Source organism: Pollicipes pollicipes, unplaced genomic scaffold (genome assembly GCF_011947565.3).
Source record: "Pollicipes pollicipes isolate AB1234 unplaced genomic scaffold, Ppol_2.1 Scaffold_6330;HRSCAF=7507_pilon_pilon_pilon, whole genome shotgun sequence".
NCBI lineage: Eukaryota > Metazoa > Arthropoda > Thecostraca > Pollicipedomorpha > Pollicipedidae > Pollicipes > Pollicipes pollicipes.
Window position 1 is genome coordinate 100,270 of NW_023596854.1, and position 23,426 is coordinate 123,695.

General features: G+C 62.2%; 1 protein-coding gene and 1 pseudogene across 2 annotated transcripts; both read right to left on the bottom strand.

The window, feature by feature from the left end:
• Window positions 1-566: 566 nt before the first annotated feature.
• Window positions 567-6,869, bottom strand: LOC119106882 (dnaJ homolog subfamily C member 5). 2 transcript variants are annotated; one of them, XM_037230216.1, is made up of 6 exons: window positions 6,707-6,869; window positions 4,862-5,000; window positions 4,265-4,549; window positions 3,321-3,380; window positions 2,767-2,980; window positions 567-2,130 (listed from the first exon to the last, which is right to left on the bottom strand). In XM_037230216.1, exons 1-6 carry the CDS (start codon window positions 6,724-6,726, stop codon window positions 2,114-2,116), a joined length of 735 nt encoding a protein of 244 aa, XP_037086111.1. In that variant the 5' UTR covers window positions 6,727-6,869; the 3' UTR covers window positions 567-2,113. The 2 variants fall into 2 exon arrangements, with proteins under 2 accessions (XP_037086111.1, XP_037086112.1); XM_037230217.1 differs by lacking the exon at window positions 3,321-3,380.
• A 1,410-nt stretch (window positions 6,870-8,279) lies between these two features.
• The window catches only part of LOC119106884 (unconventional myosin-XVIIIa-like), a 44,601-nt pseudogene continuing 29,454 nt past the window's right edge, over window positions 8,280-23,426 (bottom strand).

The following is a 23,426-nucleotide window of genomic DNA, read 5'->3' on the forward strand; positions in this document are numbered from 1 at the left end:
CCCGCGGAACGACTGGCGAGGGTCGTGACGTCATCGCCAGTAGCATGTGAGTCAGCTGCAGTGACATGGCATTCTTCTCCGCCGACGGCTAGCCGCAGCACGGCCTCCAGCAGGTACCTGGAGGTCGCACAAGCACTGCCCTATCAGCTGCAGTGACGCTACCTTCTGTCTGACGGCCAGCCGCAGCACGACCCCCAGCATGCTGCTGATGTATTGCTCCACATACCGACGCTTCCTCACAAAGGCTCAAGGCCTTTCAAAGGCCCGTGCTTGCTCTGTTTGAACCAACTGGACCTCAAACCGCTACCTGACACTTAGTAATATGCAACGGCGCAGGATTCCTGACCAACGCAGTCGCAGCCAAAGCGATAAGACGGCAGCTGTCTGTACAGACTACATTTGCGTTGGTCCCTTCTACGCGGATGCGACGACGCCGTGCGAAGCTGGCACATCCCACGGCTACTGTGAGAATCCAATGAGCGAATTGAGCACCAAGCGTACTGAGAAACAAATGAACGTTCGTCATGCCGAGCTTTCCAAAGGCGGGCGGGAGGAAAAACATCCGACGCGTTCCTTATCATATATATTTATAGCCATGGAGCGCGTGTTTGCGTACAAACGCTAGAATTGACGGACGATACGAGGCCACATCACCACGACCACCCTCGGCACGTGGCGAGCGAGCGCCTCGGCCTCGGCGAACAGCGAACCGGTCCTCACTACCCGCACAAACGCGCTCCTACCGACCGGCGCAAAAAAATCAACTAGAAATCGACGAATCGAAATTATCACATGCGTCATCGAGCGCGCGAGACTGCGCGGCGCCACATCTGAGCACTTTCTGACAAACCAAGGCTTGATAGTTGTTCGATAGGCATTTGCTCAGTACTCGACGGTGGCAGGAATGTTGAGATAAAGTGAGATAAGGGACGCACTCACTGGACCACATGAAGGCGAGGGAAGGCTCAAGATATGGCGAGGCGCGATAAAGGGAATGTCTGAAGATCGACAGACTCAGAGGTCACACCTATAGCTAAGTTAGCTCCGTAACACCCACACACGGCACAACACACACTGGTAGCGCCGGCACTGACAAAAGTCTAACAGGCGGGTACAGCAAACCAATTAGAACACAGGAGACTAGAGGTGTGTTGGCCAGGTGCCACACCCACTCATCACTGCTGCACCATCGATGTGCAGACGGCAAAGTGAACGCCCGCTAGTATGTACATCGCGGACCGACCGCTGATTAGAACCACGTTCAGCGAGCGCCTCCCCCGGCGCCTATATTGCGAGTGCACCAACATCACACGCGGCGATTCTATCCACGAGGGCGAGACCAGGGACAGCCACCCCCCTTCCCTTCCCTGCTGGCGACGAGACTGGCCAGCATGACTAGAGGTCGGCGGCGGGCTCTTCCCGCGCCGACCGCCTCAGTCCTGCGCGCGCCGGCCCGCCTCCACGCGTCCCCGTCGAGGGGTAATACTGACGCGACCGCCGCCTGGCGGCAGAGCGGCCCCCGGTCGGCGAGTTCCACCAGCCGGGGACGGGTCGCCGAGGATGCTTCCAAGGTCGACACGCGCTGCGGGGCACCGGCCGAGGCCCCACACCGGGCAGCCGCCGCGGCACCGACTCCCCCGGAGGCCAGGCATGCCGGACTGTTTCTGCCAGCCGACGACGAGACGACCATTCGGCTGCTGAATTTGAAGCGGCACCGGACAATGCCTCTAAGCGTGTATCTCGAGACCCCACCGAACATAACGTGCACCGGAAGAAGGCATGCACGCGGAATTCCGGATCCCAACATGGCGCAGGCTGAGTGAAGGCGCGGGTCAGTCCCACGTCATCAGGCCAGTGCAACCAGTCCGGCACAGCGGACCCGTCCACCGGCGCCACCTGACTGACAGGTCACGCAGCCGGCAAGATTCTCGATAGGTGCTTGTTTTGGATCCTCGGCATTTTCGGGTGCTTGACCTAGGCACGGGTTCGCGACCTCTATCCAGCCGCGGTGCGACGCGAACGCCGGCCTACGTCGGAATCAGTCCGGCACTGTCGGCGAGGCCGGCGTCGACGACGGCGGTCCTGTCCGACACTAGCGCCGCGCAACGGACAGCTACTGCAGCCCGTAGCCTGGAAGGGGACGGAGGGGTCTGTCAGAGACACCAACGGGCTGTAACAAAGACGACGCTGATACGACTTAGCACTTAGAAGTATTCACTGCGTCAATAAGCACGAAAGCGCTGACAAAAACACTAAAGAAAAACGCAGTAACACCAGATTACGATCCGTCCGGTACTGAAAGCCTTGGGGCACGGCTGACGGCCGGACTCTGGTCTCCTGATGACCGAATTAAGTGATAATTTTCTTGTCACATGCCAGATTGAGCCGTTGTTCAACGGTCACGACGACGTTTTTCAGTCACCAATCAACTACGCAGCGCTCGTCGCAGCTGTGGTGGCAGCATCAGCCAGCTGATCGCCAGCCCGTCCTCGCTATTTCAGACGGCGTGTAAGCTGCGCTTGGCCAAACGACGGCCATATCTGGCCAGACGTGTGCCAGGCCGTCTGGTAGCCCATATTCCCGAAGACCTGCGGCGCCCATCCCCCTCACCGCTCCGACGGCACGTCCCGCCATCACTCGTGCTGGCCACCGCCGACCCGAGCAGCGCGCCCCCGGGCCTGGCATGTGGTGGCCTCCCCTGTCCGCCCCGACGGCATGTCCCGCCATCATTCGCGCCGACCCGAGCAGCGCGCCCCCGGGCCTGACCTGTGGTGGCCTCGGCCGCCGGAGCTGGCGCCGGCGCCGCCATGGCGAACGGGTTGTTAGGGTTGGCGGACTGGTGCGGCTGACTCTGGTTGGCCGACGGCGGCGGCGGCATGGCGAACGCCTGCGGCTGGCTGGTGACCGGCTCGCCGGCGCCGGCGGCTGCCTCGCGCTCCGGACTGCCCGCCTCCAGGTCGAACTCCTCGTCGCCGTCTCCCTGGCGGCACCACCGAGCGGCATAGTCACCCCACGCCACAGTCACGACCATCGGCGTCCCGGCGGCCGGAAACAAGAATGCCAGCCGTGACGCGATCAGTGCAGGCGACTACGGCCACCAGAGCGAGCGCCGGTGGCATCTACGACGCAACGTCCGAAAACCATGCACAGGCAGCCGAATCAAAGGAAACCAAAACATGCAAACTGAATGCCAGCCTCGCCCTCTGAACTCATCTACACGCGGAGCCACAACGCGTCCCACACTGCCTCGGGCGGGCGGCTCTTGTCCAGTCCAGCGGAGGCGCCTCCGCCGACCGGCGCCCCGCGCCACCGTGACCTACCTCGCCGCGGACGGGCCCAGCCGAGGTCGGCTGGGAGGTCACCACTGCAGGGTCGTCGGGCTGGCGGCACAGGTGGCGTGCTCAGGGGCGCGCCGCACGCTGCGGACCGGCTCATGCGAGCCGCGCGCGGGCCGCGGCGAGGCCGGCCAGCGCTCCGACGGCGCCGGGCACACACGCCACCGCGTGCGGGGCCAAACGGAAACGGTGCGGCAGGCGGGGCGGGCTCGACTACGCACAAAATCTGTGCACGAAACGCGGATGCACAGGCACGCATGTAAACACGGGGAGGGATGCTTGCCACGTCTAAAATGCCAGGCGGGAGGGGAGGGGGTCGACGACGACTAAAGCACGGCCGGCCAGGGGAAGCGTGCACCAGAGGACATTATATGAACGTGCAGCGCCAGAGACCCGGCTGGCCAGTTTACCTGTGGAGCCGCACGCTGGCCGTAACGTTAAACGGTGACGTAAGCGCCTCCAGGGATGGGGCACATTCAACTTCAATGATCTACGATCTTCCAACCGTTACCGCCTCTTAAAGCAGCAACCATATGGTTTCGGCCTCACGTGCCTCTGGTTACGCATAGCAGTTTGTAAGCAAGACATGTTACCTCGATAGGAAGTTAATCACTTGTGACTGACGGAGACAGGATCTAAATCCAAGAAAACCTAAATCCCGCCATTCGCCAATGACATCGACCTTCATAAGAACACACAACACCGCCCGCCAATAATACCACACGACTGACCAAACGAGTCTATGCGTGGGCTAAGACTTAACAAGCTCGGAGGACACGGCAAGGATTTCAGAGCCTTTCACAGCTTCAAACGGAGACCGCCCGATCTCCGAGAACCGCGCCGCCGCTTCCCACACCAAGGTCGCACCCGCGCCGGACGGTGCGCCACAGCGTATCGGGACAAGCGAGGGGGGACAACATGCCACTCACGTTGAGGTTGTGGTAGGCGCCGGACTCGTCGGGCGCGGCCGGCCGACACTTCCCGCAGCAGAAGTTGCAGCAGCAGCAGAAGCAGCAGCAGAGGTAGCAGCCGGTGATGACGCCGCAGAAGATGAAGAGCGCGCGGCACCAGCCGGACGTCACCAGGAAGTAGGTGTTGACGTTCTCCTCGCCGAACTGCTCGGCGATGTACAAGCCGAGGGAGCCGTAGTTGTCGTAGATGTTGCGTTTGATCGAGTCGCTGAGCGTGGCGTGCGCCCGGTTGATGTCTTTGAACTGGAACGCAATGGCGGGTCAAGACTCGGCCTGACTGCTGCATACCGGGTCACCCGAGGATCGATGATCACGTGGGAGCGTGACAAGACAGCAGCGATGGACACTGAGGGTTCAGCTCATCATGAGATATTACCCATCTGTTTATGATCATATGGGATGTTTGGTCGATAGCACTAATTAGTTGACTGCCACCACTAGCTGACCAGGCATGGAAGCCTTGCCTTTCCTACCAACTAGCACTTGCCAGTTCATACACAGTGAAATAGTGAAATAGACACAGTGAACACATGTTAAAATGACAAAAGATGTCACCTTTTCAGCTGCTTCTGGATTGTCTGGATTTTTGTCAGGATGATACTTCAGGGCCAGTCTCCTATATGTCTTCTTGATTTCCTCCTGGGTGGCTGTTTTGGGTAAGCCTAGGAGTTCATACAAGGAGTCCCCCTGTGTTCTGAAAACATGACAGCACCTGCTAGTGGCAAAAATTGCTCTTCATCACAAGTCACAAATCACTAGATGTAATGACATCATATATATATATATATATATATATATATATATATATATATATATATATATATTTGTACATATATGTCAAGTAATTTTGCATGCATGTCCTTGAGCACATGCAAAAGTACTCTACTAAGCTAACCCCAATGCCATGGCAGGCTCAAACAATGCCTTTCATGGGCCGAATAAGGACCAAATGTTTGGCCTGATGAAACCAGGGTTGGTATATGATGGCAGAAGCTGTTTCTGCAAGGTGATCTATCTTTCACAAACTGGCTGGTAGGAACCACTGATACCAAAACTGGCAGAAACTGGCATACTTGAGGAATAATTTTAGCATGACTGTAATCAATACAAAACATCAAACATCATATTACAAAGACAAACAGCTCTATTGGTATGTAACAAAATGAGAACGCATGTAAAAAGCTTAAGAGGTACTCTTGGTGTAACATGACTACACCACAAGATATATGCAAGAGGAATAATTGCTGACAAAGGTACATGACAGCTATAAGGTAACAAAAGTGTATGGTACACACAATGCATACCTTACCAATTATGAGAGAAATCAACATTTCAAAACCTCAAAGACCATGCAAGTTCATGTCATACACATAATTATATCCACATCATAATGAATCCATACTAGCATACACAGAATGTCTACACACTGGGTAGCCTGGCACCAGATAAAGCACCATATCCCTTAATCAATGATCATAGCATGAAGCTATTAATAATCATGGTTCAGAAGTGAAATGATCATTCTGGCAGGTACAATTTGTGTGGTGTTGTTGTGACATAAATCTCTTGCTTTGGATTGACTGAGAGGGAATACATTGATAAGGAAGAAAATAGTTTCAACTTCCTGAAATGCCAAACCCACAATAAAACATTTTAGGGTTTGAAGACCAGCATGATTTAAAACATAATTAAAACTTTAAAATATCAACATTGAAACTTTTACAAATGAGAAACATTTGTCTAGATCATTTTTTAATCCTCAAGCTTGGCTTCCACAAAAATTGTTCAACAGCAGTGATAAACATTGAATATAATCCTGTACCTGTCAATAGCCTTTTTACTTGAGGTATGCAGGCATTAAGATTGGGATAGGCCTTGTTTGACTTAAATACATATTTCATGGTGACTAGAAGTGAAACTAAAAAAAACACTATGTGTCAAATTCACTAAATAGCAGTCTTTGAAAATTTGTTGTGCCTGCTTTGGGCCATTCCTTGCATAACCTTACATTTAGGCATACCATCCTAAGTAGAAAAGGAAGGTTACACTTTGAGAACAAATCCCAATCTGCAGCTGCCTAAGCCAAGGATTCCTTTAAGTACCTGCTTACCCAGCACAACACATCTGTTGTTCCCAAATTATCCTGAGCTTACATCAATACATTAATGAAAAAGAAAACATTAACCACACACAGGCTCAGCAAAGCCAAATCAGTGCCAGACTCCTGGTCAACCGACATGACTGCATAAAGCCACAATGAGTTGCAATATCTGGAAGCAATGTCTAATAATAAAAAAACGAGAGGACCTTATCCGGCAAACAACTAATTGAGGCCCAGCATCATCGCTCGACATGTCCAGGATCCTCGTTAAGCCAGGTAAGATTCGAACGAATACTTACGACAGCTTCCTTTTGTCCATATTGCTAATTATCGGGCACTTAACCCAACAAAGCTAAGGGACAAGGGGGCAACCCCTGAGCCTAAGGACTTAACGAACGGAATTATCAAATTGTAAGATAGACCGTCGCCGGTCATGAGCCCATCCCTCGAACGCTCGGCACAAATGCACAGCTCAAGACTACAGCGCGCCGCAATTGTAGTTTTCGCCAGCTGATCGATGAAATAGTTTGCATATAGACCGGTAGGTGTCCAGTACCCTAATAGCAGAAGCGTTTGGGTGGAGACTTCAGTTCTGTGACGGGAAGAATTGTCACGCCCCAATATTTGGTCGAATTTAGCATAAAGCCTGACTGATGCATTGAAGGAAGCTATTTCAAGCACATCTGAGCTCCCGATAATGGATAAGTTGCACCAGCAATAAGCAGAGCCCAGTGCACCCTGCACAGAACTCCCCATTCTACGAAGGAACGGAGTTATCAGATACTGAACAGGCTGGGCCTCACATCTGTTTAAAACGTTCAAGGGAAGATGTAAAAAATTATTACTGCGCTTAAGATCATAAATGGGCACGCCAACAGCTACGATCCTTAGGCGTCGATCCTGAACAAAGGTTCATGCTGATGCTGCCCCGTCGTCCACAGCACGCACTCTATCCGTGCAGTCGGAATGGCTCGATGGCGAGCCACTAAACGACATGACGTGGGAATTCTGTCTCCGGTTCACACTTGACGCAAAATCATCGCTAAACGCGTGATGACGGGCCCGGATAGAGGACATCGCACGTATTCGTCCGCCCACACCCATGCGTTCCTGAACGCCCCCGAACAACTCGAAGTCTAGTACTGTGAGCTGGTTGGCGCTAGTTCAGGAAACGTTCTTAAGCTTCCTGAATCGGGAGTTCGCCTTTCACGCCCAGCCTGCCAGATTTCGCAGTTTCCGTGCAAACTGTGCCGGTCTCGTCGCACTCAACTAAATTCGAAATATTCGACTACGCTCGCCACTCATCCTCGGCATCCCGGCCATTTAGGCCATAACACATCAGTATGAATCAGGTATATATTTTCATGTCATATCCCATTATTATAATATTCGGTTCACGTCAATGATATACAGCCATAACTGTAGGCATACACAATGCGTTACGATTGGTGAGGCATTCTTTACACGCATATGTATACAGAACACTCACAAACACAGGCATTCCAACACATTGATCAGTACATTTCATTCTTCGAAAAGCGCAAGCGCAATCAGTGGTATCAGTGACAGGCATTCCTGTTCTCGATCTCGACTCTTTGCTTCAAAAAGAGGAGAGAAAACGTGCGTTGCAGCCCACGGCCTCAGCACAAGCCAATGGCAAGCCACTATCTCCTTGAGAACACCTGGATTTTGATTATGCAGTAGCGGCAGGAGCGCACGAAGACGCGAAGAAATCACACTCGGCTGATTTCAGCCATGCTACGGGACTGGCAACACGACATAAATAAATAACTGGGGGATCGGAAGCAACGACATGGCTCGTGGGCGCGCTCGGCGTGCGCCCAAACTTTCGAAGCGTGACGGTGCGGTTGCCTGAGGATCAAGGAAATAAGTGAGGGGGCGTACAATCATGGGCTGTGTTAGTGTGGGCCTACACACGCACCACGGCCGCGTGCCGCGGCCGTGGGTTTGTACAAGCGAACTCGACAAAACAATCGACAGAACCAGCCGCGCCGTCGGCGGCGCGCGCGCCCCGCAAGGCAGCTCATCACAGCTCAGCTCGGGAGACCTCCCCTCGCGGCTACCCATGGACCGGCCCATGCATTACTGCGACAGCGCCGCCCGGCCGAGTCCACTCTAAGGACGAGGTAAACTTTCCCGCACAGGGGTATCACAGTAATGCATGTGGCGGTGGCCGGGTGGCGGCCGTGTTCAGTGGCGGCGGCCGGCGCGTCACGCGTCCGACTCTCGCGCGCCGTTCAGCCGCGGCCGCAGATCCGGGTCTGAGCTGACCGACAGCGGCGACAGGGGGGACGACACCGAGCCGGCCGACCTGCTGGGACACGAGCACGGTCAGCGGAGGCCGGCGCAGCACCAGCACGCGAACGTAAGACTCCAACGTCGCGTCACAATGCCCAGTGGCTCAGTGCCTTCCTTTTGCAATTCACACGCTCTTGAGCGTGGGATAAAGCAAACGCTTCAAGTGGGCAGACCATAACAAAGAAAGCTAACTATATGCTGCCGACAAATCGACTTTCCTGACCACCTCCCGCTCCCACGTGTCCTCGGCCCCGATGTGTTGGCCCGCCGTGCCCTCACCTTCTATCCAGGTCGATCTTGAGCGGCGTGCCGTTGCTGGCGGCGGCGCGGCCCGCCTGGCCGCCGGGCATGTGCGCCGACAGGAAGCTGTCCAGGTCCTCGTCCGAGTCCGAGCCGGCATCCGAGTCGCTCGGCTCGCTGTCCAGGTCACCCTGCGGCCGAGCGCCGGGGGTCACGTCAGGTCACCGGTCACGGGTCACGTGGGCCGCGCGGCACACGCTCAGACAGGCCACCGGTGAACGCTGCCACGTGCATCGAGCGACAATGCCAGCTCCTGAAGACGGTAGATTAGCCAACTCGACGAGACATTGAGTCTACATATTGGGTAATCGCACGTAGCTCTCACACCAAAACGTAAAATAACGACACTCAGAGCCATCTGTGGCCTAAGGCATACCACCGTCACACTTTCAACCACATTCCCAGCGCCTTCCGTAATTTCCACAATTCCCAACCCAACAGCAACCAGCACGCAAGCACCCCACCGCCATCTCCATCAACCGCTTCCCGGCGGCCGTCCGCACCTGCATGGCGTTCTGCAGGTCGCCGATGCGTTTGAAGGCGAGCTTGAGGTCGCCGCGCGCCTGGGAAGCCTCGGCCTCAGCCGTCTCCAGCTCCTTGGCCAGCGAGCGGGCCTGCAGCACGGCGTCCGACTCCTTCCGCTGCGCCTCCGACAGCTCGTCCTTGCTTTCGCGCAGCTGGCGGAACGCGGGCGGCGTCAGACAGAGGCATGACAGACGGGTCATGACCGGCAACTGTCACCGTGGTGGCCGTGCGAGCGCACGGGAGTCGATGGCGTGAGCAACGGAGACCGCTTGGTGCAGGCCCGGGGTACAAGTATGCGGACGTTCCAAGATGCACTCTCAATCACCACAAACGATGGTCCTTATCACAAAACGCTGACACAAACATGGAACCAGGCCGCCATCACATATTTCACGATAAAACACACCACGGAGGGAAATCACACGCCGTTTGTGTAGCACCACGGCGCCATTCACAACCCACGTCTGAACGATCGGTCACCGTGCCCCACCTGCCACCAAATTGGCTCTCACATCAGGCAGCTGCCGTCACTACGCACCAAGGGTACCGTTTGACCGCCGCTTGAGCGGTGGCCGGACTGCCCCTCGCCTGTCATTTCACCCGTCTCCCAACATCTCCAATCGCCCTCAGCCGTCGCTCCGACAGTCCCCGTCCCCACCTACCCAGCTGCAGCCGTCACATGTCGCTCAGGCAGTCTCTCGCCGCCAGCCGCAGCCCTCACCTGTCGCTGCAGCTTGCGCAGGTTGTCGGCGGCCACCTGTTCGCGCTGGCGCGCCTGGTCCGCCTCGCCGCCGGCCTTCTCGATGGCCTCCTTCAGCCGCGCCAGCTGCGTCTCCAGCCGCTGCTTGGTGGTCTGCTCGTACTCGCAGCGGCTCTCCAGCTCGCGCACGCGCAGCTCCAGCCGGCGCTGGTCGTGCGCCGAGGCCGTCTCGCCCTCCAGCGCGTCCAGCCGGCTGGCCTTCTCGGCCAGCTGCTCGCGCAACAGGGCGCGCTCGGCCTCCAGCTCGGTCAGCTGGCTCGCCTGGTCCTGCAGCGTCAGCTGGTCGACGCTCAGCTGCGCCACGGCCGCCTTGTACTTCTTCATCACCTGGTGAAGGCCCATGGCCGGTCAGACGGCGGAGCGGCCGGCCCGACGCATGACGTCACCGAGGTGACGTCACACCTGTACGACGGTCTTCGGCTATCGCGCCGTCAGTAGGCGCGCTCAGCGCTCACCCTGACTCACGCACGAAAGGCGCGATACTCCACTGCAGGGTTCTCATAACGCCCATCACAGGGTATATCTCGATGCACTGCTCTAGTGTAGTGCATACAGACGGCCTGTGACGCAGCATTGCCTGCCACCCTTCAGTCTTTCTACTCGTCCCGAAGGTTCGCCACAAACCGCTATGAAAACCACAGCCCCGCAAAGCCAACACGCGAGCAAACGGCCATCTGCGCCCCTCTCGCCGGTGACACCCAGCCGGCTGCCCACGTGACTCACCTCCTGCAGCTCCTCCTCCTGCTCGTCCACCTGGCCCTGCAGCTGGTGCAGCTCGCGGCTGGCGGTCAGGTAGCGCGTCTCGCTGTCGGTGCGCGCGCGCTGCGCCTCCTCCAGCAGGGTCTGCGTGTCCTGTAGCTCCTGCGCCAGCGACTGGCGCGCCTTCACCGCCGCGCCCTGCGCGAACTCGGCATCCTCCAGCTGGCGGAGACGACGCGTCACACGTGAACAGCGCGGGCAACAGGAACAGAAGCCACACGCCCACGCTCGTGAACTGTCATGAGCAAAACGACCATCAGAAATGTGACCAAACTTGGATGCAGACGAACTTCAAAATCATACCGCAATGAACACCACAGAAGCGGCGGCACGATTTCTTCGCCAACCGTCATAAGCTGGATCAAACGCTGATGAGCTGGTTCTACATTAAGCTTCAGTCCAATTCACGCTCGTGGCAATACTCGAACGAAATGGCCATGCTGTGCACGCCTATTGTCTGCTCCTATAATAAATCCACACGAGTCCCCTTAGAGCACGCACCTGGTTCTTCAGCTGTCGGATCTGCACTTTGCTGGACGCCTCGGAGCGGGCCTTCTCCAGCTGCGCCTGCGTGTCCTTGAGCAGGGCGCGCGTGCGCTTGAGGTCCCGCTTCAGCTTGAGGATGGCCTCCTGGTCGTCCTGACTGATGGTGTGCTCGTTGAGCGCGATGATGCGTCGCTCCAGCTCGTGCTTCTCGCGCACCAGCGCCGTGCGCTCCTCGTGCTCCGTCTCCAGCTGGGACTCGAGCCCTGCCGAGGCCAGGACAGCGGTCGAGCATGCGCACGGGACACCGTCCTGAGGTGCACGGCGGTCGGACGGATCACGCAGCCGAACCGGTCGGCGGCTACGGTTAGCGGATTAACAACGGCTGTTGGCATAGGGCGCGACGACAATGCGAGGAAAAATACCCGTTGACCGTACAGAGCCAGACACATTGAGCGCGCAGGCTCAACGAGTATCCAAAACGGGTAGGCACGGCACAATATTGCAGATGGTGCAGACTTAGCAAGCTATACGACTGTTGGCAAGCTCTAATACCTAACTTAGACGCCGTATTCTGGTGGCGCGAGACGTTGTCCAATTACGGTAGGCATGTTGATGACTAATGGGAATCACAAACACGTTATGAAATACATAATACCACTGAGACAACCACCAATCACTTTCAAGCAATAGACGGCCCACATGCTACCACTCACTCACTTCACTCGCAACTCCAAACCAAAGCCAACCCGCCGTCGGCCGGGGTCGTACCTTTGAGCTTTTTGCTGGCGTTGGCGCGCACCTCCTCGGCCTCCTCGTCCTTCTGGGCGATCTCGCGGCGGTGCTCCTTGCGCACCTGCTCCAGACTCATCTCCAGCCGGAGCTTGGCCTGCTCGAGCAGGCTGACCTGGCCGGCCAGGTCGTCCAGCTCCTCCTCCTGCTCCTGGCACTTGTGCTGCAGGTCGAGCCGCGAGCGGCGCAGCGCCGCCACCTCGTCCTCAGAGCCGGCCGACGAGCCGAGCTCGTCCAGCTCCCGGCGCAGCGACTGCACCTTCTCCTCCTGCATCTCCAGCTCCAGACGCATGGCCTGCCGGAGCGCGCAGCGGACGACGGAGGTCAGCGCGGCGCGGCGACAGGCTCGCTGACTTGCCGTGGCGACGGAGCACGCCACCCACAGAGCGGCAATGGCAAACCGTGACCGAAGTTCACTACACATGTCAACAGAGACAAACACAACGTGACGTACCGACGACAGGGGAGGACAGCTTAAACAACGCTAAATCGGAAGTAATCAAACTTCAAACAGGCGAAGAAATGCGCGCTCCCCTGGCGATACGTCACCAGCCAAACGCGGCGGCACACCCGGCCGTGCCAGCGCCGCCGTCAGTCAGCCATGACGCGCAGAAGCGCCTCCCAAAAGCAGCCGACCGACTCACGCGCACACCCCTACTCGACGCGATACCGGCGCTTCCGCTGCGCCCCGACGCGAACGCTTCCGCTCGGCGCAGCGCCACCACCGGCCCGCCTCGGCTCCGTCCCCCAGCGACGAGCGGTGGCCGCAGACGGTATCGGCTCGGGACGGGGGCGGCTGCCGGCGTGCAGACCGGGCAGGGGAGCGGCGACTGACAAAGCCGTCCCCGCTGATGCTATCTGGCTGCAAGCTACTCAGGCTCGGACACAGGTGCTGGAGGCTGCGACCGCCAGGTGCGCAAACGGCGACACGCGACGAACTCTTATCGGTCACGACTGCCAGTGCGCTGTGGTAGGTGGCATTGTCTCGTTCGACCGGTTCGATCCTATAATCACGTACAGCACAAATAAACCCAACTGGTATATCCTGTCAGGCTCTGCCCAATATTAGCCAATCATATCCGACGGACATAAACAAGCACCTTCCTTGGCCTGCGACGCCGACGTCTACGCGCTGTTCCGCAAGACTCGATCTAAGTCCGCAGTTCAGAAGAAGGCTTTATAAACATGTCGTGGTTCACTACAGCAGGCTAGCACTGGCCGCGCTGAACAGCTGAAGCGGCGCTGATGTGGAGATTGAACGCCCCGTCCCCCGTTCAAGCCACGTCAGGCGTCTCATCGCCATACCACAGATTCTCTCCACGCGGCGGACCGGAAAACCAGCCATGCGCGCCGTCTCGGGGGAGACGCCGGGCGCCGCCCGCCCTCGTCATGAACCTGCTCTCTCTCCGCTCCGTCACGACGCTGCCCTCCACCTCCCGGCCGGCTGCAACCGATCATCCCTACCGCACGACATCCGCCACACACCGACAAGCGCGGCCCGGGCGTCCACCTGCGCGCGCGCCGCACCGTGCTCGGTTTCCGCGGGCACGAAGGCTGACAACTTTCGCGCGTCTGGCGACGCCTCGCGTGCTTTGCGAAGGCCGGCGCCCGGCCGGCGGGACTCGGGCCCGCCGTGGTCGATGACGGCGAGCCTGGCGGCGAGGGTCCCAGCGGTCCGAAGCTCCGGCGGTGTCCAGCGGTGTTCAGCGCCCGCCGGCGGGACTCGGGGCCCGCCGTGGTCGGTGACGGCGAGCCTCGCGGCGAGGGTCCCAGCGATCCGAGGCTCCAATGGTGTCCAGCGGTGTTCAGCGCCCGACTGGCGACCCCCGGAAGCGGGAGACGGCCGCGGCGACGCCTCACAGGGCGAGGCGGTAGCACGCCGGGCCCGAGGAGTGGGCTGTGTCCCTCGCAGGGGGTTTTCGTGACTCGATTCAGCGGCAAAAGTGCGGACGACTGTCCCAGGAGCTATGGGCGCGGCTCTGGGCGGCGGCGGCACTAGAACAATCATTCTTCAAGTCAAATTGCTTTTATGGCGGTCATTTACGCGATCAAGTCGCCAAAAAATTCGCTTCAAGAACCAGCCGCCAGCTTAACCATCAATGCGGCCTTGTATCATAAATACCGCGGAGCAATAATGACTATTTATGACACATTCCGAGACATAAATAACTGGCATGTCACAGGCGACTGACTGCCTAGCATGATAATTCATGGGAATCCGAGGAAAACGTGATGCATTTCTGGCGACGGAACGCCGCCACGTTTCCCACAATGGCTTTCTCTCCGTCTCCTGAGCTGGCTCGTCAGTCACGGATAATTCCAGTGTACGCGACTGGCGGTCGGCGGCCGCGGCGCCGGCCACAGCCCACGGCGCGAACATCGCAGTTTGGGGCGTGCCGCCCTGTCTCACGAGGCAGGCAAGGTCAAGTCGGGCCGCCGGGTCCCCGCCCCCGCACCCTGGCGTGATTCACCGCCGTCTTCCCAGGTGGCAGCAGCGCTGCGTAACCCCAGCCGCGCGGCTAATTTTTAACGCGCGCGTGCCGGCTGCGCCGGGTCTGAGAGCGCACGTGGCTCCGACATCGGATCTCCCGTGTTTGGCGCAGCGGCAGCGGCGGTGGCGGCAGCGGTGTAGATCGAGCCAGCGCCAGACGGCGAACAGGCGTGAGCACCGACCGCGCGGGGCCCGGGCCGCGCCGGCCACCACGCCACCGCCGCCGCCGGCCGGGTCCCGTCGGGGCTCACGAGATCAGCAGCGCTCAGGACACAAGCGCCGCGCCCCCTCCCCCCCGCCTCCCTCCGCGACCGGCGTTCGCGGGCCGCCGCCGCCGCCAGCCGGCGATAAGCCGCCGTCTCGAGCGGCCTTCTGACGGACTCTCGGCGCGGCGGATCTCACGCTCGTCAGGGCGCGAGCGCCTCGCGTGCGTGCGGCGCGTAAGCGGCCAGGCGAGCGCCGCGCCAAACGAGCCACGCGGGGACCTCACCGCGCCGCAGCCGCTGAAGCGCACTGACACGGATGCCGCCAAGGTTTTCCTGGCTGGATCAGCGCCAGCCAAAATTTTCGGCCTTCTTACTGCCAGGACGGAACGATTAGCGGCGACTGTCCAGACAGGTTACCTTCATTTTAGCATTGCCATTCACATGCGGGTGCAATATCACGATGCCACACGTGACGTTGTTAAGCCCGCCACCTCCCTCATGTGGCCGCCCTTCGCCTCCTCCCACCTGCGGCTCTTCGAGCGACCCGTCCGGTCCGCCCGTCGACGTACCTTGCTCTCGCCCGGCCTCCGCCGCTCTGTCTCCGCGCGCTGCCCTCTCGCTCCCGGAGCGCGGTCGCCGTCCACCGTTATCTGGCAATTACGGCCGCCGCCGGAACGCAGAGCCAACAGCGCGGCGCCGCGATAGACCGGCGCCGGCCCGCAGGACGCCACTGTGCGGCGCCGCGGCGGCCGTCGCCTCCACGCCGACTGCTGAGGCGCCGCAGATGGCGCGCTGATCTGGCGATGGCCGCCGACGGCACCCTTCCGTGTTACCGTAACACTTGCAGTGTCCGCTTATGGGCGCACTGTGGACTAGCGGTCGGCGCACCCTCAAAACGCGACCGCTATCGGTGGCGTCAGCTGACGTGCCCCGGACGAAAAGTGTCCGTCAAAGGTACACTTTGCCGGGCCCCGGAGCGTTTTTTCGACGGGTTGCGAGCGTGTGGGCGCTAGATTATACGGGCGCCGTTGCCACCCGGCGGGGTGCCCTCCATTCAGGGCCCGCCCCGCTGACGGGCGAACCGGTCGGTCACCGGGCGGTGTCCAAGGCCGGCGCCGTCGACCCGGGGCCCTCCAGCCTGGCACCGGGGCGCCGCACCCTACGTGAGGCCACCGGGGCCCCTCGTCACGCACTCGGGCAGAGCACCGAGCCCTACAACACGGTCGGCGTGGTCGACCCGGGCCCTCCCGCCCGGCACCGGGACATAGCGCCGCACACCACATCAGGGTCGACCCTGGCCCCATTGCCCGGCGATGCGGTACCGCAGTACAATCAACACCAATGCGACGCTGAGAGGGGGCTTGCCGCGCCGGACTAAGCAACACACGGCGTACGATAGGGCTCGGCAGGCCGCACCAACGCCAAATAGAGACAGACGCACAGGCGTCGCGCGGCACAGAGGCAGTGCGTGTCCGTATGCCGGCGCCGTCCGTCGCCGCGCCAGTGACACCCGCCTCTACGTTGCGACCGCGCGGGCTCAGGACCGGCCCGCCGCCGACTGCCTGGCTCCCATATGGCGACAGCGGCGCTCGGGGCCAAAGTGGAGCCGTGACGCCATCTCGTCCGGCCCGCCGAGCCGGCAGCGGCCCAGCGCGGTCCTCGACTCGGCCATCGGCCGCGCACCATCTGCGTGACAGGACCTGCCCGCCCCCGCCGACGGCCGCGGTCGCGCCGGAGCGCGGCCCGCCACAGGCCCGGCCGCCACGGGCGCACCAGGTGCCGCCGCCGCCTCCGCCGCCGTCTCCGAGCCGGGGCCAAACGTGGCGATAGGCGGCCGCACCCTCAAGCGCCCTCGTCTCCGCGGCATAGCTTCCCCGAACCGCCTGACGCCGCGCCCCGATCGGCAGCGAAGCGCGGGGCGCGTCGAGCTGCTCCAGCAGCCGTCTCGTCGCCTGCGCTTCCCCGAACGCGCTTACGCCAGTAGCAGGCCGGGTTCCAGGTGCGTCCGAGCGCCGGAGCTGCCGCGCCGGCGAGGCTCGTTCCCCGAAGCCGGCTGCGGGACAGCGCGGTGATGACGGGCCGGCCTGCCCGCTGCTTCGCTGAAGTCCGGCCCCGGCGCATGCTGATCGCCGACGCCGAGCACAGCCCCGCCCCCTCCCCCCCCGCGCTCACCGCTCCCCGGCACTCCCGCCGCAGTGCTCAGCATGGAGCCCGACAGTTGTGGCAGAGGAAGCGGTGAGTCAGCGGAGGCGGCGCCCGCTTTCGGTGACGCATCGCCTGCCGTGTACGAACGGGGCCCGGGCTGCTGAAGCCGGGCGTCCTGCCGCCCGGCGGGCCGGCACACCAGGCGTTACGCGAGACGCAAAGTGCTGAGGTGGCGGACACCGGCCCCCCGCCGCCGGCGCAGTTTCAACCAGCAACCGACCAAGACCCAGTCCTCACTTATCGCGACGACAAAAAACCTGCCACAAAAAACAACACAAGACAGCTAATAGCCGGCCGACGCCGCAGGACCGGCACCGGCGCCGCTTTTCCCGCCACGCACGGAGCCGTCCGGCGCGCGGCGGGGCGCCCGCCGCGCGCTGCTGCCCGACCCGCCCCGTGAAATGCGACAGCGGCAGGTCCCGCCGGGCCGCCGCCCACGGTCCGCCGCAGGCAGGCGCCGTACACGACTCAGGGCCGGCTAATGGCGCCGGCGGCGGGCCGGGGGCGGCGGCCGAGGACGCGCCGCCGCGACACAACGCGCTTCCGCGCGGCTCACGGCCGGCGTGGCGCCGCCCGCGGCCGTCACGGCGGCGTGACGTGACGTCACGGCGGCGTGACGTCACGTCACGGCGAGGTCGGGCTCCCCCGTGCCCGAGGAAAGCATGAGCCGGCGCCTGCAGCTGGATGAGCGCTCAGACCACTGTGACGGGGAGCAGCTCCGGTCCGGCAGACCGCGATAAGCAGCTCAGTGCCGTGCTCAAGATTCGCGTGAAGCCCAGTTTCGGAGCCCGTCTCCGCACGGCAACAGCCACCGATGAACCATGTTCATTAAGCCATCCGACGACGGTCCGAGCCAGACAGGAAAGTCGCATCGGACGGGCCGCTCGGTTCAGACAAGTCTGGACCGCGCCCGGAGCCGGCCCGCCACGGTCCGCGCCCCCTCTTCCCATGGCTGTTTACCCATTATCTGGGGCACGGCGCGCGCCCGGCCGGGAGCCGGCAGCGGCGGCAGCGGCGGCCGGCTGAAGGCCGGTGGGACGGCGGGCCTTGGCAGCAGCGGCCGGGCCCGGCAGCGCCGGGTCGACCTTCGCACACGCCCGTCCCGGAGCGCACGCCGCCGGCAGCGAGGGCGCATCGGCGCCGCCGCCGCCGGCAGCCAGCGGACACGCCCGGAAGCCCGGGCGGCGCCGCAGCGCCAGGTAGTGACCACCGACCAGGGTCTTTCCCGAGCGGCGGCAGCGGCGGGGCAGGCTCGCTGCGTTACCTGTTTCTGCGAGGCCGGTGGGCTGATGATGCTGGTGAAGGAGGGAGCAGTGGGACTGGCCCGCGGCTGCTTCTCGAACAACAGGATCCGGCTCGACACGTTGGCCATCGTGCCGTTCGGCATGGCGTCCGAAGCTTGGCGACGCGGAAACGCGCTCAGGAGGCGTGCTCACAACACTGCGGCACGATCCGCTGGGGCGACGGAGAGTCCGAGCCTGCTCCGCTCGCGCGTCTCGGCCGCCGGCAAGGTGTCCGCACCGGACTAATACGTCCGCGGTCCACGCCACACGCACACCCCTCCAACTGCCGTCCACGCGCAACGCCTTTCCGGCGAGTATCGCGGAGTTTTCCCGACAGCTCCGTCGTCCCGGTCACGCTCACTGGCTCCCCAGCTGCCGCGTCGAGACGTCGCCCCGCGCCACTGCCGTCAGCGCGTCCCGACCGTGCCCGCTGTGACGCCTCTCGCACCCGGTCGTACCCCTGGCACCGTCGTCGCGGGCGCTCCTCCGACTGAGCGCGCTCAGCTCTGCCGCCCGGCCGGCGTCGCACTGCTGACCGCCTTTTGTTTTTTCCGCGCGGCGGCGCGCACCGTTCGCGGCGGCGGCGGCGGCCTCCACCGCTCCACCGGGCGGCGCAGAGGCGCGCGGCCAATCAGCGTCGCCGGCAGCCGCGCTACCGCGCGCCGCCCAGGTGAGCGGCGGCGGCGGCACGCACACGCGCCGCCAGCGACGGCCGGCGCCCGCTCACGGGAGCTCGACGCCGGGCTGGGCACAAACACCACCCGCCCCCGCGCCGGTCAGCACGGCCCACCACGAGACACTCCAGACTGACGTGGTCATTACTCCAGCCGGTTAGCCATTTCAGGGAGTTCCACGCGGGGCAACGCTTTGCGACGTAGCGCCATGATTCGGCGATTCTCTTCCATGATTTGCAAGGCAGCGTATCATGGCAACATGTCATTTACAAGGCAGCAGTCGGCCTGTCGGCGCCCGTAACTCCATTACAGTGCGGGAACTGCTTGGTCTGTTCGCACCGCGCACGATTGACATATGTATATATGGTATATAACGGTCTTTCACCAGCCCTACGGCTGTGCACAGACGGCCATTCGATCTAGCCAATCAGTGCGTCGCAAATGGCACAAAAACTAGGGCGATCGAAGAACAATCGTAAAAGCTGGTCAATCCAGACAGGGAGGACCGAGAGAAACCGTAGAAATACCAGGTCCTCTGACACAAAGCCAGCTAATGATCTTCAAGCGAAGAGCTAACACAGACAACTCGTTACAAAAACGTGCATAATTTTGAGATCACACAAGTGCAGGAAGGGCTGATGGTCACGGATAAGTACACAATGTTGGTGTAAAAAAGTCTGATGAGCCATTGTAGGGAAGCCTACTTTTCACAAAAACAGCCATTCAAAACGAACGTGCAATGTACATTCATGCATACCTACTGTACGTCACTATATCAGGTCATGTTCCTGCACAAGTTGGTCGAATAAACCCCGCCGCAAACGGTCGATTTACTTATCGTCATGAGGAAAAACCACAAAGTAAAGGCACTCAGCCTTGCTGAGAACTGCAAGCCGTTTTTAGTTTTTCGGCCTGCACGGCAAAAAGAACTGGCCAAGGAGGACTCCTTCGTGACAGAAGAGCACACCACCAACACGACGGCGCAAAGCGGCTAGATCCCGATCCAGAAGTAGCCAGATCCGGGGCGGCTTCCAGGGCCGCGCGGCAGCCGAGATCCCCCACAGCGGGGCGCGCTCTAACGCCGTTACCTTGGCGGCCCGGCGGCCGCGCGCGTCCCATCGGCGCCCTTGGCCACGCCGGCGCGCCCGCCCTGACGGCCGCGGCGGGCCCGTCGCGAGGCCGGGGTCGGGGGTCGGCGCACGGGGGCCGTGTCAGGCGCGCCATTAGCAGCAGCGCCGCCGCCGCCGCCGCCGCCCGGGGTCGGGTCGGGCCAGCGCCGGTGGCGCCGCTAATTACCGAGCGCCGGTTGCGACAGCGCAGTGGCCGCGTCGCGCCGCGGCAACGCATCCCGGCCCCGCCGCGCGGCCGACTCAGCGCGGCCGACGGAGACGGCGGCCGCGTATCCGTCCGCAGGTTTCCATTCAGGTCGGCGGCGGCGGCGGCGGCCGCTGCCGGGACCGGTGCGACAAACCTACCGCGCTCCCTGCCGAGGCCGAGGTCAGAACAGAGCCGCAAAAACTCGCCCCCGGTCATTGATATTCTTATCAAGAGTACACCGCATGGCCCCATTTACATACTGGAAAACCGGCCATTCTTCGCGGCCGAAAGCCCCCTCGCCTCTGTATGGGATCGCCAGAGCAGTCGCCCGATCATCTCGATGGCCTGCACTGATAAGGCGCGGCAGCACCGCGTCGGCAGCCGCCGCGGACGCGGCGGCCGGCGCCGAGCACGCGCAGCGGCGGCCGCCGGCGCGGCGCGTGACTCCACGACGGTGGCGGCGCGCCGAGCGCCCCGGGGGGCGCGAGGCGCCACGCCCCGGGGGTGCGGCACGCGGCGGCGGCGCCGTGACTGGCGGCCGTGACCGTGACGCCGGCGCGTCACGCGGAGATTCTGCGGCGGGCCGGCCGGCGCCGGTGGCCGGGCAGGGCCCGGTGTTCGGCGCCGCACTGCGGACCCCAGTCAGTGCTTCCCCACCCGACCGACAAAACCAGGCGCAGACAGCAAATGGAAGATGAATGGAAGCGCGGGACCAACGGTCCGCAGCCTTCGTTACCTGCTCGGGAGGTTCTGACCGGTTAAGGCTGCGAACGTGTCGTCCGACAAAGCGAGGCCGGGCCACGACCGACTGAGGCTTTCTGTGCTGCGCGCGGACCGGTGGCCACTCGAGACACCGGTGGCGGCGGCGGCGGTGGCACACTCGCCGCCCTGCGCAGCTGGCGGCGGCGGCGCCGGCCGTGACGGTCCAGTCGTGACCGGCGGCGCTGCCGCGGCTGCCCGCCCGCCCGACCGTGACGCCGCCCGCCGCCGTCTGACCCAGTCTGACACGGCACGGCCGGCCGACACGCCACGGTCGCAGCGGCAGGCGGGGAGCGGCAGCCGGCCCGGCCCGGCCCGGGGAGACGCGGTCGCGGCCCACTCGCCACACAACGTGAACGCCGCATGAGTCACCGCAGCCGCTGCGACCGTCTGCAGAGAATACCTACAGCCAACAGCGAGCACACAACTGCAGCCACGCCTCGCGCCACAAACCATGGACAACGCGACCGGCAGCGGCAACGGAACCAGAGCCGTCAAACCCGGCCCGACCCACGCCGTTACCGCCTCGCCGCGGCCGCTTCTCCGCGTCACGCCGGAGACGGGTGGACCGCCCGACAACCCACGGGCGCCGGGCAACGACCGGCTGACTCGCGGCGGCCCCGCCGACCGGCGTCCGACGGCGTCACTGCTGACCGGCGCGAGCGACGGGACCAGCCGCGCCGGCGACCGGCGACGCTCGCCATCAGTAACGGTAGCGTGTGTGTCGGGAGATAATTGAATTTCATCGGCTGCCGGCCCACGGCGTCAAGGGAGAACCGCTCGCGATACAGATCGCCGATAAGAGAGACGGTTTTTCGAGTCGACGGCTCGAAGTGGGACGGTCGGACAATGGGGCGGCAAGCGTGGAACGCAATTAGGAGACCGGATTGAGCTCCGGAGCGCGGCCAAGATGGCGACGAAAAAGAAGCCAGATCGAGGGAGAAAACCATACGCCTGAGACGTTCGAACAGGAAAGATGAGGAGAAAGAGTGGGAAGGAGACAAAGAGAAAGACGGCAAGAGAGAGGGAGGTGGGATAGAAAGGTCAGACGGGGCGCGAAACAACACGAGGTCGTGGAAAGCCGAGGAGAAGCGTCGGACGCGCCGCCCCGGCCGCTGTCCGTGAGGCGTCTCGACGCGACCGACCGCGCAGAACGTACACAACGGCGCGCGGCGTCGACCGTTACTTCGCCAAGACCGCCAGGCTTCAGCGCTCCGTCCAATCACGGGCCCAGAACGACTCGGCATCGACTGACCCCGGCCGCTGCTGGGCTGTGCGCGTCGCCCGCCGGCCCTGCGCCCTCAGCCGAGGTGCGTGTTTCATCTCGCCTGGCCGGCCGTCACTCCCAGCGCGTGGGACCCGGGCTTGTCGTGACGGCGGACCATGCGCCGCCATCGGGCCCGCCGAGCAAATGACGGACACAGCCGGTGAAAGTGGCAGCGCCGCGGCGGCGAGCGCGGCCGTGGCCGTCGGATCCACCCGCGACGCGCGCGCTCGCCGCCGCCGCTCCGTCTGCGGTCGCCGGAAGCCCCGAGCCGCGCGAAGCCCCACGCCCGCCGAGGGAGGCGAGCTGGGGGCCGCACGCAGCAGCTCTTCCGCTTCCCTAATCCACAGGTCAACACCACGCCTATCGACTCCGTATCGGAGCTGCAGACTACGCCGCAACACGCACGCGGATGCGACGCGGCGCGGGAGGCCACCGAGCCCACCCGAGCGCCGCCGACGGTAGCCCACAGCCCGGTCCGGCCCGGTCCGGACCTGGACCCGCGGCCGCCCACCACAGGTGATTCGTGACCTCGGCGAAACCGCCGGCCACGCCCGCGTCGATGTCACCCGGCCACGCCCAACACACGGCGTCGTTCAGACACTGGGAGCTGCATGCACGGCACACATATCCTCTCCTCTGTGGCCTCCATCGCTACAGCCGTCACAGATCCGCGCGCTAACGCCGCCCGCCCTGCAAACCCCCTCCGGTGCTCTCTGCCAGCGCGGCGCATCTGCGCACCACACGGGGGCGGCGCAGCCGACAGCGGATAACAACTGCGCGAAGCTTCCGCAAACAGCGGGCCACTATTAGCGCTGGCTGTCGGCTCCACCGCACAATCCCACAGGCTGTCGTGTTGCCCAAGCGTGCAAGGGCTGCAGC